Below are 17,220 nucleotides of genomic sequence, written 5' to 3'. Positions count from 1 at the left end.
ATTGACAAAAGAGGGTCTCTGTGTTTTCATAAAATAATACACAAATATTAATTGTTGCAATGTGTCTATGACTATAGGTAATATAGTTTTTTTTGGACCTCTAAATAAAAAACCTGGAAGCTTAACATCAACAGAAACAAACAAGCATAAAACATTAGGTCAGCAAGAATCCAAGTAAAAATGGACTCTGTTTAGCGCTTTCATTCTTTTAATGTAACTCACAAGAACTTCATCAGAAAGAGACCCACAGTTTTCACAACACATAAATATACAAACCAGCACACCACATGACCAATCAATTAACTTAATAGTTAATAAGTACAATAAACCTTAAGTCATATTTTAAACATATCCTGCAAAAGGGCAACTTCGGTAGGTTAAAAAAAGCATAGTTAAATTCTTCTATTTTTCAAAAAAACATGTAATGTTTCTATCATCATACAAGCTTTGTGACTTGTCAGAAGATAAGAGTAGCTGTCATAATGCTTCCTTGACTTCAAGTCTTGTACTGAAGTCAACAATTAATGGGGACATAACTACACTGTCTAGAACATAAAAAGAACTTTTCTTAAAGATATGGCACACAAGTGCATGTTTGGCTAATGTATTCTTTAGATTCGTGTTTTTAATAGCTGTAATATGTTCATAAATACATTTAGCAAGCTTTCTAACAGTTTTGACCACATAAAAACTGGGACAAGATTCAAAAATGTAAGGTAAATTACTCTTTCATTATAGAAAGTGTACCTGTTTTTTACCCAAATCTGAGTTTTGCCATGCTATACAAGAACAGAATTGGATTCAAAAACATATCTGCAATATTTAAAATGTTGACAATGAAATGCACCAACACAAGAATGATGCAATGTGTTAGAAATATTAAAGCTAGACCATCTCATCTCAAAAATGATGTTAAGTGCTCCTTGATAACCAAAGATAGGTGTATTACCTACAATGTTAACCAACTTATTACCCAAAAGAATTTTCCAATTACTATTGATAACATTTCTTATAATATGACTGTCACAGGAAATTTGCAACAAAAACGGACTTAGAATGTTGGGTAGACCTCACATTCCTCTTCAAACAATAACTATGTTTTAAGATCGGTTTGAAATCAATATGTCTTTTTAGGAACACATCTTGCAATATAACATTCAAAAATGAATCAGAATAGCCCCTTTCTAAAAATAACTCCTTAAGATTGAATGTCTCTGCCTCAAAAACCACATTATCACTTATAAGTCTACTTAGTCTTATGAACTGTCCTTTAACCACATTTTTCATATAAAAAGGCGTTGACTATTACTAGTCAAACAATTGTCAACAAAAGTGGGTTTCATTACTGTGAAAGCATTTTTGTCAGTATCTAAGAATACTGCTGGCTGACCTCTAGTGCCATAAGTGAATGTTAAAAATGAAATGGTGTTATTTAAAAAATCAAAAAATGGTCAAAGGTGTCTTTACCACCTTCCCAAAGAAAAAAAAAATCATCTATGTAACGCCTATCTGGTGTAACGTGTTATTTTCTGTATTAGAAAATATAGTTATCTTATTAGATGTTTTAGTTTTGTATCTGTATATAGTTGGAGTGTTGCCTTGTTTATACATTATTGTTGGTTGTTGATTTTTCTCTTGTTATTATTGTTGTAGCTGCAATCAAAAAAGAAAAAAAAACAAGTAGTCTCCATGGTATCCCCAAAGTCTTAAACACCCCACTAAACAAGGTTAGTGGATCCGAAAACAAAACAGTGTAAGAAATTTCTCTGTGTGGAAGATTTTCAATCCATATATATCTAGTTAATCACTGTATATTAATCAGATCAGATAATGGTAGTAGAAGTAGCAAACTTAAATTCTTCCTAAGTCAAAAAATAATAAAAAATATACAATTTGAAATATGGATTATACAGAATTACTAAGTACTCAAAAGTAATCCAAGCTGGGTAGACAGTTTGTTTCCAGTGGAAAACCTCAACTATCTGCTTCTTATTTATGGTTCAATGTTTTGGTATTAAGGCTAAGCATGATGTAACTGCTGCATGCTAAACTTCTATTTTAATAACAACTTAACTATTTCCTGGTTTTCCATTAAAATGCTCACATACAGTTCCCAGTACTAACATAACCACAATTTCTACCTTTTGTTCATACTAGATGTTTATACAAAGACATAGAATGCAGACATTTTACGCTATGTGATAAATGAGATACGTATTTGCCATTACTCTGCGTAACAAATAATTATCTAATATTCTGAGCTAGCACTTTCAAATCACATAGCATTTGTCAATCAGATGTTTTTCTTTTGATCTGTGAAAAAAATATTATTAAATCCAAGATTAATAATTAAATTAAATGTTATATCCTTAATATTGTCCACTGAAAGTATAGTATTTTGGTATAACAAAGTATTCAACTGCATCCAGGAAGAAAGAGGTCATTGTCTCCCTCTACTCTTCCCTCATTAGGCCAGTCATTGAGTACAATGCCTCACTAGACACTTGCAACAACTAGAGAGGCCGCAAAAGTACCCCACAAAGAGGATCCTAGGCCTTAAACACTTGTCCTATATGGACAGACTCAAAAAACTCCAACTATTCTCTGTCTCATATCGCCTACTTAGAGGCAATCGCTGCTTGACTTACAAAGCCATGTCTGACCCAGCTCTGTTAGAAATGCTACATCTAAAGAAATCCCAATCCCTCCATACCATACATTCCAGATACCTCAACCTCATTACCACAATCAACAGAACATGCTGGAGGGACAGGTTCATAACCCAGAGACTGCCCATGCCATAGAATAGATTTCCCATACATATCAAGCAGAGCACCTCACTGGCCCTCTTCAAGAGAAATCTTGATGAGTGGATGGGAAATTGAAAATTCACCCCGGGAATCACTCCAGTGGATCTACTTGACAGAGGCACTGGGAACTAAGGTCAGGTGGCACGATGCCAGGGTAATCCTATGGGCTAGCCTAGTACACACATATGAACTTATGAAAAGTGTTTCTTAGAAATGGAAAGCACAGCTATGTGAGCAACTCGCCATAACAGTAGATGATTAAATTGTTCCTGTACTGGAGAATCTGTCCAAAATGAGTTCTGTAAGTGATGTTTACACAACAGAAATATTTTGGGTAACATAGATACCACTTCTAGAAGTCTGTAGTCTATATTCAATGCCTAGCTAAAAGGCATCACTGCTAAGAATGGAAGCCTGTTTATGAAACAGGATATTTTTACAGCCTGCATGCTAATCAGTTCTAGTACTTATCAGTAGTAATATCACAGCTAGAGCTATCTTATCTGGCACTTGGTGCTTCTCTCCTGATCTGGCATCACCTAAAAAAAAGCTCTTCTTTTGAAACTGCAGCAAACTGCTTGGTGTGAATGTAACAAGCAGCTTGCTACAGTTAAAAGCACCATACACAAAGTACTATAATGCCTTAGCAATGAGCGCAAATAAGCATCATTGTTCCTGACTGCCAATACTGCCATCCCACTGACATCTGCTGATCATGCCATCAAAACTTTGCTCCTGGGAGAGCTGCTTCCTCCCTCCCCACCTACACCTTTGGCTAGAGGTTGTATATTTGACAATAACAAAACAGTCATTGCAAAAGAAAGAGAAAAATAAAGCATTTCTTCATACAAAACATAGGCATTTTGGCAACAGGTTGTTTATTTAAATCTACTACAGCTATTTTCCTCTAATAAGTTGTCACATCACTTTATGTGATGTGTTTCATACAGCATGGGTTGCTATAAACTATGAGCCCTAAGCGGACATTATAGGTGATGAGATGGAAATATCCTGAGTAGTTCCCCTTCCTAAAAAGATATGGGTAGTAAAACTACAATGAGGTAGTAAAAGTATAGCCACATCAACCATTTAAAGCGTCATTTGTTTACTGACTCTGACCTTGACAGACACTGAGCCTAGTGATCGATTGTGAATTTGCAACAAGCAAATAATACATTCTAGCTACACATACTACAACCACTGCACAGCAGCATTAACTGCTTTAGGCCTGCTATGGTAAATGTAACCTCTGTGCAACATGCACTATTCAAGACAGGCAGAATAAGTGCAGTGGTGCTAAAATTGTCTGGTAAAGTCCAGACAAACTACACATTGCTGAATTTGGTTTAAGGTTGACACACCTCTTTTTTTTTGCATGTATAAACATTTTGCAGTTGTAGAAAAAAATCCTGAATACCAAATCCTAAGCAGGTCTTTACAAAACCAATCACTTGAAGTACAACAAATGTATTGTACATCAGCTCAAAAAGACGGTGCCATTATTAAAAAAATAAAATTTAAGAATTAAACATAAGGAAAGTCTAGTTAGACAAACTTACCAGTAAATGTCTCAGTGCAAGGATTTACACCAGCAAGTCGCTTTGAAGTGCCAAAGTCAGAAATTTTTATTACCCCACTGTATGTATTTACGAGCACATTGTCCCCCTGCAAAGATGATATAGAAAGTTTCATTCATCAGACTTCAAATTTACTTCACCATCTATATAAATTGTTTTAACAAATAAATGCTTTGTTTTCAGATATCACTCATGTACAGACGAAAGGTTAATACATTTGACTGAAGTTTTCAAAACACCACAATATGGCAATATTCAAAACTATTCTAGTATATAAAAAGTTTTACTGTTTGATACCCGTGCATATTTATATCTAATCTTAAAAGCACAACAATGTATAATATCTGAAATCAGTTTTACCATGTCAGAAATTCCTTATTCTTTCACAAAATTAATCTTTACTAATATGCATTGTCTGACATACCACCCCCATCCCCTTAGCTTATAAAATGTGGCTCCTAACTCATTTTTAACATCTCCCCAGTATCTCAGTGAAAAAATAGTTATTTACCATATATGTGCATCAAGAAACTTCTATTGTTCTCATAAAGTTTATATGGCTGTTCAGTAACAGGACTTTTGTCCCATTAAACCCTAACATCCATCATATATTACGAAAACTTATAAAATAAGAAAATAATAACAACTATGTTCTGTTAAAAAATACATAAAACATAGAACCACAAATTTAAAAAGGTCAAACAAGTATATATATTTACATTCTAGGCTACTTTCCTTTTTCTTGTTAACCTTTCATTCTTACACAACTGAAAAAAGGAACTTTAAGAGGAGGCATATAGCAGACGTTTTGATTTTATTACAATCATTACAAGCCACACAATACAGGATTGTGATCTTGTTGTTTGACTGTAATTCACTTACTATATATTTGAGATATGGATGCCAAGAAATTCATCTGAGTCATTGGAAGAGGAACTAACAATACCCAAGTTACAGTCATCGGCAAAATTAGACAACAATCGGCGACTGACTACTGGCCTGAAGATCCAAGAAATAGATGCCAGACAGGAGATGGTCCAACACTGATCTTTGTGGTACACCACTGATAACTTTTTTTCTTTTATAAGTGGCACCTTAAACTTTAACCACGTGGATTTTATCAGACAACCATCTAGCTATCCTCTGCACATCATAAGGATTTAAATTTAAATTTACATGTCTGTCAATAATGCTTACATAGGGAATAGAGTAAAAGGCATTGGCCAGGTCCAAATACGAAGCATGTAATGTATAGCTGCTATGCACTGCTTCAGTAACAAGAGAGCCAAGACATTCCCTTGACAAATCTTAATTGGTGAAGGCTCGTAGCTAGCAGATTTTCAATGTCCAGATTAATGAGGTCATGGATAATGCATTCCATACCTGTACACATAAGGGTAGTGATACTAATGGCTCATAGTCACCAGGGCCTGTGAATAGGCCATTGTTGTGTAACTGCATTGCACTGGTTCCTTTCCAGGTTTTAGGAATAAAACCAATGGAGAGGCTTAAATTAAAAAGGTTGAATAGGGGTCAGATTGGCTATGTTTGATACTGATATCCAGTTAACGTGCTATGCTATCTGAGCCCATGGATGAGGTGTTCTTAACTCTGAAATGGCTGACAAGACTTGTTCACTAGTAATTAAACTGGGTGGCTGTGACTATGATATCTGTGGAGTAACTATAACTGTGGAAGGAGTAAAATTTGCACTACATTTGTCAGCTAGGAAATAATTATTCCCTTTTGATCAGAGGAGGTAGTATTATTGTGATCTTGCTCCAGACATTGTTGGGTATTAGTTCTTTACTTACTGACATAGATGAAGAAAGATTTGTAGTTATTTATTTATTTTGGCTACTTTAAGTTCATACTCAGTGTTGACCTTCCTAATGGTTCCCTTAAGCACTTTACTTTGCTTAAGTGTACTCTTAAGGTAAGTTCAATGAGACTTATTATCAGTGTGATGTAATTTCTTTCTCGTTATGTAATTTGTTCATACAGGTGTTCCACAACAGAGTTATTTTTAAATTTCTCATTATATTCATGTAGATCAGGACTGGCTTATCAATACAACTGTTTAAGTAGGACCATTGGTTAGAGCCATAGGCAGTAGTTTTAGCAATAAGATCCATTGGAGAAAGATTACAATGGAATTCATTAGGGTCACAGAGATATCGGCAAAGGAAGTACTATCAGTTTTAAAGGAAAAGGTCAAGGAATTATGGTTTAAAAATATGACAGCTAGTAGGGTACGGCTTTACTGGCCTGAATGCAGGGGTGTGGTGAGCACATTCTATTTTGTACTCACAAGCTCTGAGTGCTACCCTCCTTGGACACCTATCATTTAAAAATGGACACATCTCTCAAAATGCTGCTCCCCAAGCACTTAATAAATGTAAGTAGCATTTTCAGCTGTTCAACTATTACAAATGTTTTTACATAAACGATATTGCACTTGTTAAAGGCATTCATTTAGACAGTTGTAGACGTAGTATGGCCTGAAAAAAAAAACATGCTGATTTGATGCTCAGAAAAAAAAATGTACTCAGTAGTGCATAAAGAGTATGCCTGGCTACACCCTTACCTGAATGAAATCATGATGACTTAAAAAAAGTAAATCATCATACACAGTCAGAAGCTATATAACTGAAACACATGTATGTCCTTAAGCAGTCAGTTGCATACATCATATGAAACTCTGCTACAGGAGGTTTAATGTATTACAAAGAGAAGATCCTAACTTTTTACCCTTTGGTTTGGATCTAACAAGAGAATATGTATGAAACTGTGCAAGAAGTGGCCACATGTGTAAGGATAAAATCAAGGGTATTAGGGCCTCCTAGTAATATACTGTAGACAAACTGGAACGGACCACCACAATAAATGGATAAAACAAAGTATTCTTTAATCGGACAAGCGCTTTCGCGTGTGAAACACGCTTCTTCAGATCCTTTATACAAAACCATGTAAAATGCAATGCTTATATACTCTAAAACAGACACACCTCTCCAATAAAGAATGTAGAATCAATTAAACAATTAAGCAATCTATCTAAAATCCTCGAGCCATCTATTTCAATGTTCAGCATCAAAAACAGCTAAAACATAAATATAACATGAATCAAATCCAAAAACAACAAACATAAATAGGACATGATACAAAAACTGATACCAAAAAATGCCCTAAGCATAGAAAATAAACTGCCATCGGAATGCAAACGTATCTTAAATCGTATTGCGTGAAACTGTTTGTTCTTTTCCTAAGAGCCTAACCGAGAACTCTTCTCTCGGTGATGTAAAATATATGGGCAAATGTGAATGATATGAAAGTGAAAAAATGCAAATACACAAAATGCATGTAAACAAAAATCATACCTCATGTTCCTTTACGGTACCCTTGAACTTGTCTGAAATGCCTAACCCCTAATATCTGAAAAATGCGAGTGGCTAGATATTAGTATGTAACATGGCTACCTTATGCTAGTGCCTTGATCGCTATCTCTCTGGGACAAATGCCCTGATATTGTACTATCCAGAAACAAGTCGTCATTCAATCAAGATGATGAAACATGAGGGCTAGCTATTGACGCCTTGCTAAAGACCATGTACATAACATATATTGAAGTCCCTCGAAATTGCATTTCATGTACAGCAACCACAAGTAAACCTCAATGGCAACCATAAAATCAAATATCTGTGGACGCACAAACTAAACAGTGACATTACAACTTGATAACATATGAAAAAATCAAGACGTAAGTATATGCTAGATGCACCAAGCACAAGCTAACTTAAACCTGACTGCCTCCAAACCTAAAATCATGAAGTATTCGTCGCAGCTGATAAAATGTGTTCTTGTATACTTCAAGTATTGCAAACATCAAGTCAGACCTAGGCTCCTAATTGTCCAGCTCATCAAACTTAAAATCAGACAGAATCTCAACGCTGAAAATAAAAATAAAAATGAAACTAAAATCGATACTGAATAGACCGGAGCTCATAAAACTATTCAAATGTCTAAATGAATAAGGGCTGATCAATGTATATCAAAAAAAGTGCATCATGGGTATCATACCCAGACGTAGAACTGTCTCAAATGTCTCATAAACTAAATGCATGAATCAAAATGCAATGAGCATCAAAAGATATTGAGTATGGACTCATCGTCACCATCAGTCCACAAACAATCAAACAATCCCCTAGTATATATGTCATGGGGCATATGCTCAACCTAAAGAAAATGTACCTAGCATATTTAAATATGTTAATGTCCAATCTGATAAGTGAAACCAACTGAAATGGTCACATGATGTATTAGATATAGCTGGCTGATGGATAAAATTATCCACAGTCTACTAAAACGACTGCAGGCCACTTCATAAATCTGTCGATGGGTCACTAACTTAAGTAGCTTCAGAAATCAAATAACAAAGAACTAACCATAAGCCTGTCAAAGATGCCAGTAGTAACTCGATTACGATCTTGACACTACCTAGATAAAGGAAGGACGTGAAAATTATTATCAAAACATATATATATACACGTATATTCATTAAAATATATATCTGAGTATATATAATAGAGTACTGATGATTTGTCCTATTGCATAACCCATTACTGAAGTGTATATGTATGTCTACTAGAACTATGAGTATGTGAAGCTTGCTGGAATATAGCTTAACTGAAAAACTGTAGACCTGGATCTACGTCTCAAAAAGACAACTCTATATAAAATACTGCTTACTTGAGTGTACGTGCCTTCAAGGGAGCCCTGATGCTCACATATTGATTTAATCCTGGCTCATGCTGAGCTTTGAGTTTGAAAATCCAACTTAACTGGCTACTTTAAGTTCATACTCAGTGTTGACCTTCCTAATGGTTCCCTTAAGCACTTTACTTTGCTTAAGTGTACTCTTAAGGTAAGTTCAATGAGACTTCTTATCAGTGTGATGTAATTTCTTTCTCGTTATGTAATTTGTTCATACAGGTGTTCCACAACAGAGCTATTTTTAAATTTCTCATTATATTCATGTAGATCAGGACTGGCTTATCAATACAACTGTTTAAGTAGGACCATTGGTTAGAGCCATAGGCAGTAGTTTTAGCAATAAGATCCATTGGAGAAAGATTACAATGGAATTCATTAGGGTCACAGAGATATCGGCAAAGGAAGTACTATCAGTTTTAAAGGAAAAGGTCAAGGAATTATGGTTTAAAAATATGACAGCTAGTAGGGTACGGCTTTATTGGCCTGAATGCAGGGGTGTGGCGAGCACATTCTATTTTGTACTCACAAGCTCTGAGTGCTACCCTCCTTGGACACCTATCATTTAAAAATGGACACATCTCTCAAAATGCTGCTCCCCAAGCACTTAATAAATGTAAGTAGCATTTTCAGCTGTTCAACTATTACAAATGTTTTTACATAAACGATATTGCACTTGTTAAAGGCATTCATTTAGACAGTTGTAGACGTAGTATGGCCTGAAAAAAAAAACATGCTGATTTGATGCTCAGAAAAAAAAATGTACTCAGTAGTGCATAAAGAGTATGCCTGGCTACACCCTTACCTGAATGAAATCATGATGACTTAAAAAAAGTAAATCATCATACACAGTCAGAAGCTATATAACTGAAACACATGTATGTCCTTAAGCAGTCAGTTGCATACATCATATGAAACTCTGCTACAGGAAGTTTAATGTATTACAAAGAGAAGATCCTAACTTTTTACCCTTTGGTTTGGATCTAACAAGAGAATATGTATGAAACTGTGCAAGAAGTGGCCACATGTGTAAGGATAAAATCAAGGGTATTAGGGCCTCCTAGTAATATGATTAACTACATGCACAAGGGAGTTAATGTTTATAATGTCAAGTACATCACCTGTTTTTTTGAAGTCCCTCAATAGATAGATATTGGCTTTAATGGGGATTTCACCTAAGGTATTAAGATGGCAATCATGCACAGAAGGACACTTAAGGATGCTTTATAGCAAATTATGAAGTGGCAATTCATGTTTAGGTTGGTTTGAACATTCAAATTTGGTGGCCCAAGGAATCTGTCATGAACTGATGGCATGCTTGACAAATTCTGAAACTCCCCAGAATTGACATTAGGTATAGAAACATGATGGGCACCAAACCCAAGAATAGAAGGAGCATTTCATTGCTTTGAAACCATCTCTGTAACTACACATACCTGAGCCTCAAGTTTGGACATTTGTTTGACATAACTCCTAGCAGAGAGTAAATCTTCTTTAATATGTTTTAAATCAGAAATTTCTAGACTGGAATGTCTAGCATATGGACCCTGCCCAAAAATGCACTATGGGGCAGCAAAGGGTTTAGCCAGAATGTAAAAAACATGGTAAGCGAGGTGCAGACCATTCTTTGCAAAGCAGAAAGACTCGACAGCTATAATCTAGATGTAAATGTGACAGAAATATGTGACAATAAGTGAAAAATGTAAATCACATAGCTTTAGCCACTAGGTTGATTTGGTTTCGACCTAAATAAGTAGCATCAATGATCAAGAGATGACCTGACCACTGGATTTGGGTATAGGGAATGTAGAATAATATATCCAGTTAGTCTAAAGGAATAGTTCTGCAAAGCAAACAGCTGATTTAAACTCCTGAAATATTTAAATTAACATTTGGTATGAACAATTAACAGCAGGGAAGCTCAGCCATACAAAAAAAAACTAGTTGTTACTGCCTCATCCATGTGAATAAGATCATGCCCACTTTCTTAACATTTGCTTTGTAACTGTCTTTTTCACTGAAACATTCTCTGTCTGCCTGTTTTAACTCAGGATTCATGTGATGAAACTATAATGCATAGCCTGAGTAATAAAATCAGCCATAGAATAAATCACTTGAAAAATGACTTACATACTGCAACTCAAATAACAAAAGGCTGGAAAAATGGAAGAAGTTTTAAACAAATATTCAGATGAGCTGATAAAACTGAAAAAAAAAATCAGAGGGTGAAATGAAGTGTATGAGACTATTCAGGAAGATATTTTCCAAAAATGGTAGAATTAGAGAACAAAGCACATAGGGAAAACATGAGACAGTCTGCTGTACCAAAAAGACTGGAAGGAACAGGCTGTATTATTTTATGAAAGCACAAACAACTGGATTGGTATTGCACAGCAGGATTTGTTAATTGAAAGGGCACATCATGCGTGTGCTCAATACCTGGTCATTAGAAATCGCACAAGAACTCTAATAGTAAAGATGCAATTTCTGCCAGCAGAAAGAGTTGCTTCTGTCAAAACTGTGGCAGAAGGACAAAGTACTAAAACTTGGAAACAGTAAAATGTTTGTGGAAAATGATTACACACTGTACACCAGGAAGAAGAAGAGTAAATTTATTCCATTAATCAGGGAATGTGGAGAAGCAGGCATGAGATTCAAACTGCTGTATTCAGCTATCTTCAAAATAATTTTTCTTGGAGGGTCAAATTAATTTTTGACAAAAGTTTGGCCAGCAAAACGTGATCTATCAGACAGAAGGGATTCTACTTCTTATTCTACTGATAGTAAAGATCATAGAGAGAGACTGTGTCAGTGAAAACTTTTCAATGTACCAAAGGAAAATGCTTGAGAGACAGAAAAGGCACAAGAGTTGACTAGAAGAAGCAGTATGTTGGAAATGAACCAGAGACTGACTGGTGCTGGGAAATGGAGATCAACAGGAAGAAAACCAGCAATTCAGAAATTAATGAATAAGGTGGAATTACAAATCATCAATCACATTTGTGAAATATGGCGGAAAAAATGGATATATTGGACTTTTTGACTTTGTTAAACTTGGAGGGGACTCCAAAGCATATGCCCTACTTCATGTCAATGTTTGGAAGAACATTAAGGACAAGGGGAAGAGGAAGGAAAGAGTTAACTGTAAGAAAACAAGTTTGCTTTTAGCAGTATTTTTATAAAACATGACATACACTGTATTATAAAGTAAAGCTTTTTTTCCAGTTATTTTTGTGTGTAATGGGGATACTAAAGTAAACAGTTGCCCCCTTTTTCCCTTCTTCTCTTTTTCTTCTCATTCAGCTTTAAGAAATGCAGGCATCAGGAGCGGCCTTATGTCAACTGGTGCCCTAGGCAAAAGGGCTCCATGGCGCCCCCACCACACCACCCAGTGCCCCTATCCTGGTCTACCTACACCAAATAAACACTGAAAAAGCGCACCTGCTAGAGTGGCACCCTAGGCAGCCGTCAAGTTGGCCTATGCCCAAGGCCGGCTATGGCAGGCAATGCAATGCAAAAATAGAATAAAGCCTGGACAAAAGAGCATGATATAAATACAATTGCTGTGCTTTTTCTTAATTTTACATAGGGGAATGATTGGATTAATGCCCTTGGCTTGATCTAACAATAAGTTTTATGGGGAAGCTAGTAAACAAAAAAAAACTGAATATAATGAAAGGTTTTCCTTTAGCAAACAAATGTTCACAGTGCAACATGAGAAGCTTGTAGCTGAAGGCAACTGTATGTCTGGTTCTCATGTTTCTATGGGGACAAGCTGAGAAGGGCAATAACAGCGGAATACTCTTTTCCTTCTATGGCTAAAAGGTAATGTTTTTTGAAATCATTAAAGTTGTTTTTAACATCTGGGAGAGGAATAAAGATAAGACAAAAACAGACAGCACTTAGTCTTAGCATGGCTAGCCTTCATTATAAGCCAAGTCAAGCTTGTAGCTGTCAATCTGGGACAATTGTTCCTACTTGGAGTATTAAACTTCACTATTTGAAGAAGTACATAGTTCTGTGTGTTTGTATTAAGTTAATAGGTTAGGGGAATGTTCTGGGGTTGTGTTTTATCTTATTTATTTATTTATGTAATATGTTTTTACCAGGGAAGTCCGACTTGGAACAAAGCCAATTTTCAGAGGAGGCCCAGGGAGAAACGCTCCAGATGCATGTCTTTGTAATGTGGGAAGAAACCGGAATATCCGGAGAAAACCCACATACACGCAAGAAGGACATGCAGACTCCGCACAGAAGACACTTCAGTCAAGAATCAAACCGGAGAACCCTTTGCTGTGATGCAACAACACTACTGCTGTACCACTGCGCCATCTGTTTTTGCTTGAGGATTTTCATTAAAACAAAAAGTCTTGTAATATGTCACATAGGTTCAATGGATATGACAAGAAACAAATGTAAAAAAGATCAACCTGCCAAACTTTAGTGCATACATGTAACACAAAAGCTGATACTAGACATTAAAAAAAGTTGTTATACATAACATGTGGGAATAATAACTTCTTATCATAATGGCATCACTTTCCATATTATCTTTGAATGTCAATGGTCTCACAGGTATGCACAAAAAATAAAGAGTAGTAAACTATATTAAAAATGCAGAGTGCAAATAGCTATGCTAAAAAAAACACATTTGAAAAGGAATGAACATGTGAATTTCATAAAAAAAGGATTTCAGGATGGTTATTCAGCACAATATCTGGGACAAAGGAAAATGGGAGTACTTATATTAATTGTAAGAGGAGCTGCAATAGTGACATTTGTAGTAGTAAGGGGCTACTGGCAAGGTAGGAGGAATATTACTTACAGGTGGGGACTGGAATTTGATTTGCGACAGTGAGGATATATCTGGGAACCTAGAAGGGAAAAAAATATAACAAAAGAGGATATATATTTGAAGAAATTTACAAATCTGGTATGTATGATGTGAAATCAGTAGTAGGAGCTTGGAGAGAATTTACATATTATTCCCCAAGATACAAAACCTGGGCTAGGCTAGACAGAAATTTTATTTCAGAGGAACATGTGCATTTAATTGAAAGTTCTGATATGCAGCGAATGACTATTTCAGAGCAAGTGTCAATAATAACTAATGCATGGTAATGAAATAAAAATGAGACACTGGCACTTTCCCACTTAACTGTTACAAAGAGACAAATTCAAGGAATGGGCAGCGGGAATTATTCAGGACTTATTAGGGAAGATAGAAATAAAATAAAGTTAAGGAGTGGCACAAATGAAGGTTGTTGTGTCTTTCGGCTTTTCCCGGTTAGGGGTCACCACAGTGGAACTCCGGTCCGCTAATGAATGGCAGTAGATTTTTACATGCTGAATTGCCGGTCTTGATGCACAACCTTCAACGAAGGTACACCCATTCACACATGTCTCCACACAGAAGATGCTCTAGCTGAGAATCGAACAGGACAACGTCTTACTGTGAGGTGACAACGCTACCGCAGCACCACCACCGCAGTTCTTAATAGGCAACAAGTCTAGTGAGATGTTGTATCTTTCAGCTTTTCCTGGTTAGCGATCACCACAGCGGAACTCCGGTCCGCTAATGATTGGCAGAAGATGTTTATGTACCGAGATGCCAGCCCTGATGCACAACCTTCAATGAAGGTATCCCCATTCACGAATGTCTCCACACAGAAGACGTGTTAGCTGAGAATCAAACAGGACAACGTCTTACTGTGAGGCGACAACGCTACTGCAGCACCACCACCGCAGTAGTGGCACAAAATGAAGGTGGAGTTTGAAAATACTGTAGAAATAAAAGAGAAATAAAAAACAAGTTATGTCTTACCATAACGTTCCATCTGAGTTGTTGATCTTCTTCCATTCATCACTGATGGGTACGGTTCCGAACCCTTGAAACCGACTCAGTCAAATACCAAGCTAGTTTACACCAAACTCTTGAGCCACGCTACTACCCTCAATGCCCTTCATCCCATACCTCAGATCGAGTTTGCAGAACATATAGTATAAACATACATTAGAAACAAAAATAAAGGTAGAGGCCATCTCTGCGCAAAAACCCTAACACACCAAAATGTCCCGAAGATCCACCAGGAGCCCTTGGCAGGGGAAGGTGGGAGGGTGTGATGAATGGAAGAAGATCAACAACTCAGATGGAATGGTATGGTAAGACATAACTTCTCTTTCTAAAGTTGCTAATCTTCTTCCATTCCTCACTGATAGGACCGAGTCTCTAGCTACTACAGAATCTGGCTGGCCCACATGGAAGAACATTCTGGAGTACCATAGAGCAAAGGCAGCTCTTTCCCTGGAGATCAGATCCAATTTGTAATGCTTGATAAAGGTATGGAGTTTAGCCCAAGTGGCGGCTGCACAAATATCCATGGAAGCCCTAGCATGAAAGGCGACAGAAGCGGCCACAGCTCTAGTGGAATGAGGTTTAATGCGGCCAGCAGCTGATTCCTCCTCCAGAGAATAAACAAAGGAGATGCAATCCCTAAGCTATTTAGACAAGGTAACCTTAGACACTGCCAATCCCATTCTAGAGCCCACAAAGGCAACAAAAAGCTGATCTGACTTATGAAATGACTTTGTCCTGTCCAAATAAAAATGTAACTTTCTGTGGACATCCAAGGAATAGAGACAGTATTCTCCTTTGTTGGTATAATTAGGGAAAAACACAAGCAATTCAATGGACTGATTAACAGAGAATTCCGAAACCACCCTGGGTAAGAAAGTGGGATTGGTGCGAAGTGATATTCTGTCCTTATGGAAAATCAAATAAGGACTCTTAATGCATAATACTTGCAGCTCCGATACACATCTGGTTGAAGTAACCGCCACCAGAAACAAGGTCTTCCAGGACAGAAATTTCACATCACAGGTTGCAGCTGGCTCGAAGGGAGGTAGAGTCAAAGATTGAAGCACCCTAGACAGATTCCATGATTCCACAGGTTGCCTAATGGGAGGTCTAGAATGAAAAATCCCCTTCAAGAAGGTCTTACACAGATGGGAATATATAGTAGAAATTCCATCTGAACCATCATGGAAATTGGAGATGGCAGTTAGATGCACCCAAATCGTGGATGCAGAAGCCCTGTTAAGGAAAAGATCGGTCAGGTATTGAAGAACCATAGCTACTGGAACAGAGACAGGATCCAGAGACAGCACTTGTGCCCACAAGGAAAAAAGTTTCCACTTGTCTTTATAAAGTTTTCTGGTAGAAGGTTTATGGGAGGCCAAAATAATATTTCGTACCGGAGAAGAGAGTGAGTTAAGCCTGGCTACTAACGGAAGTGGGGTAACCAAGCTGTCAGTTTGAGCATGGTCAGATTTGGAGATGACAACCCTTGGGGGTGAGAAATGAGATCCTGTGTTTGAAGGAAGGGGAACCAAACCTGTTGAGGCCAGAATGGAGCAATGAGAATCATTCTGCTTCTCAACCGAGTAGCTTTCCTTAAGACCAAGGGTATTAAGCGGATGGGAGGATAAGCGTACAGGAGACCCACGGGCCAATCATGAGTCAGAGCATCTCTTGGGGATGCCCTATGTGGAGGAAAGAGGGCAAAGTAGCTGCTGCACTTCATATTGGAGGGGGAGGCAAATAGATTGCAGCAAGGCTGGTCCCAGCAGCTGTAAATTTCTCCTCCGCCACTCTCGGGTTGAGAGACCACTTGTGAGGAAGCAGGATGCATCTGCTCAGCCTGTACGCAATCACATTGGAACTCCCTGGGATGTGTGTAGCAATCAGGAAACAATTAAAAGCTATCACCCACTGCCAAATTCTCATAGCTTCATGGCAAAGAGGGTAAGATCTGGTCCCTCCCTGCTTGTTGATGTACCAGACCACAGACATGTTGTCAGACTGGATAGCAATCGGTCCGAGAGGAAGAAGAGGATGGAGAGCTTGTAACATCAGTAACACAGCTCTGAGCTCAAGAACGTTGATATGTAAGTCAACTTCTAGAGGAGACCATGTGCCTTGAACAGATTTTCCCTGAAAGTGCCCCCCCCCCCACCCTATCATGGAAGTGTCCGTAGTCACAGTGGCATTGGGCTGAAGAGGTTGG

At 37.3% G+C, this 17,220-nt stretch overlaps 1 protein-coding gene across 1 annotated transcript in view; it reads right to left on the bottom strand.

The window, feature by feature from the left end:
- MAP3K15 (mitogen-activated protein kinase kinase kinase 15) overlaps window positions 1-17,220 on the bottom strand; it is a 1,833,462-nt gene that overhangs the window by 363,430 nt on the left and 1,452,812 nt on the right. Inside the window, exon 18 of the mRNA XM_044072272.1 lies at window positions 4,370-4,475. Coding sequence (XP_043928207.1) covers window positions 4,370-4,475 — 106 coding nt within the window. The remainder of the gene's footprint in view (window positions 1-4,369; window positions 4,476-17,220) is intronic.

The sequence above is a fragment of the Protopterus annectens genome, chromosome 5.part0 (genome assembly GCF_019279795.1).
Source record: "Protopterus annectens isolate FY-2018-M chromosome 5.part0, PAN1.0, whole genome shotgun sequence".
Lineage (NCBI taxonomy): Eukaryota > Metazoa > Chordata > Ceratodontiformes > Protopteridae > Protopterus > Protopterus annectens.
The sequence above is the reverse complement of the archived record's forward strand: the minus strand, read 5'-3'. Positions and strand labels throughout refer to the sequence as shown.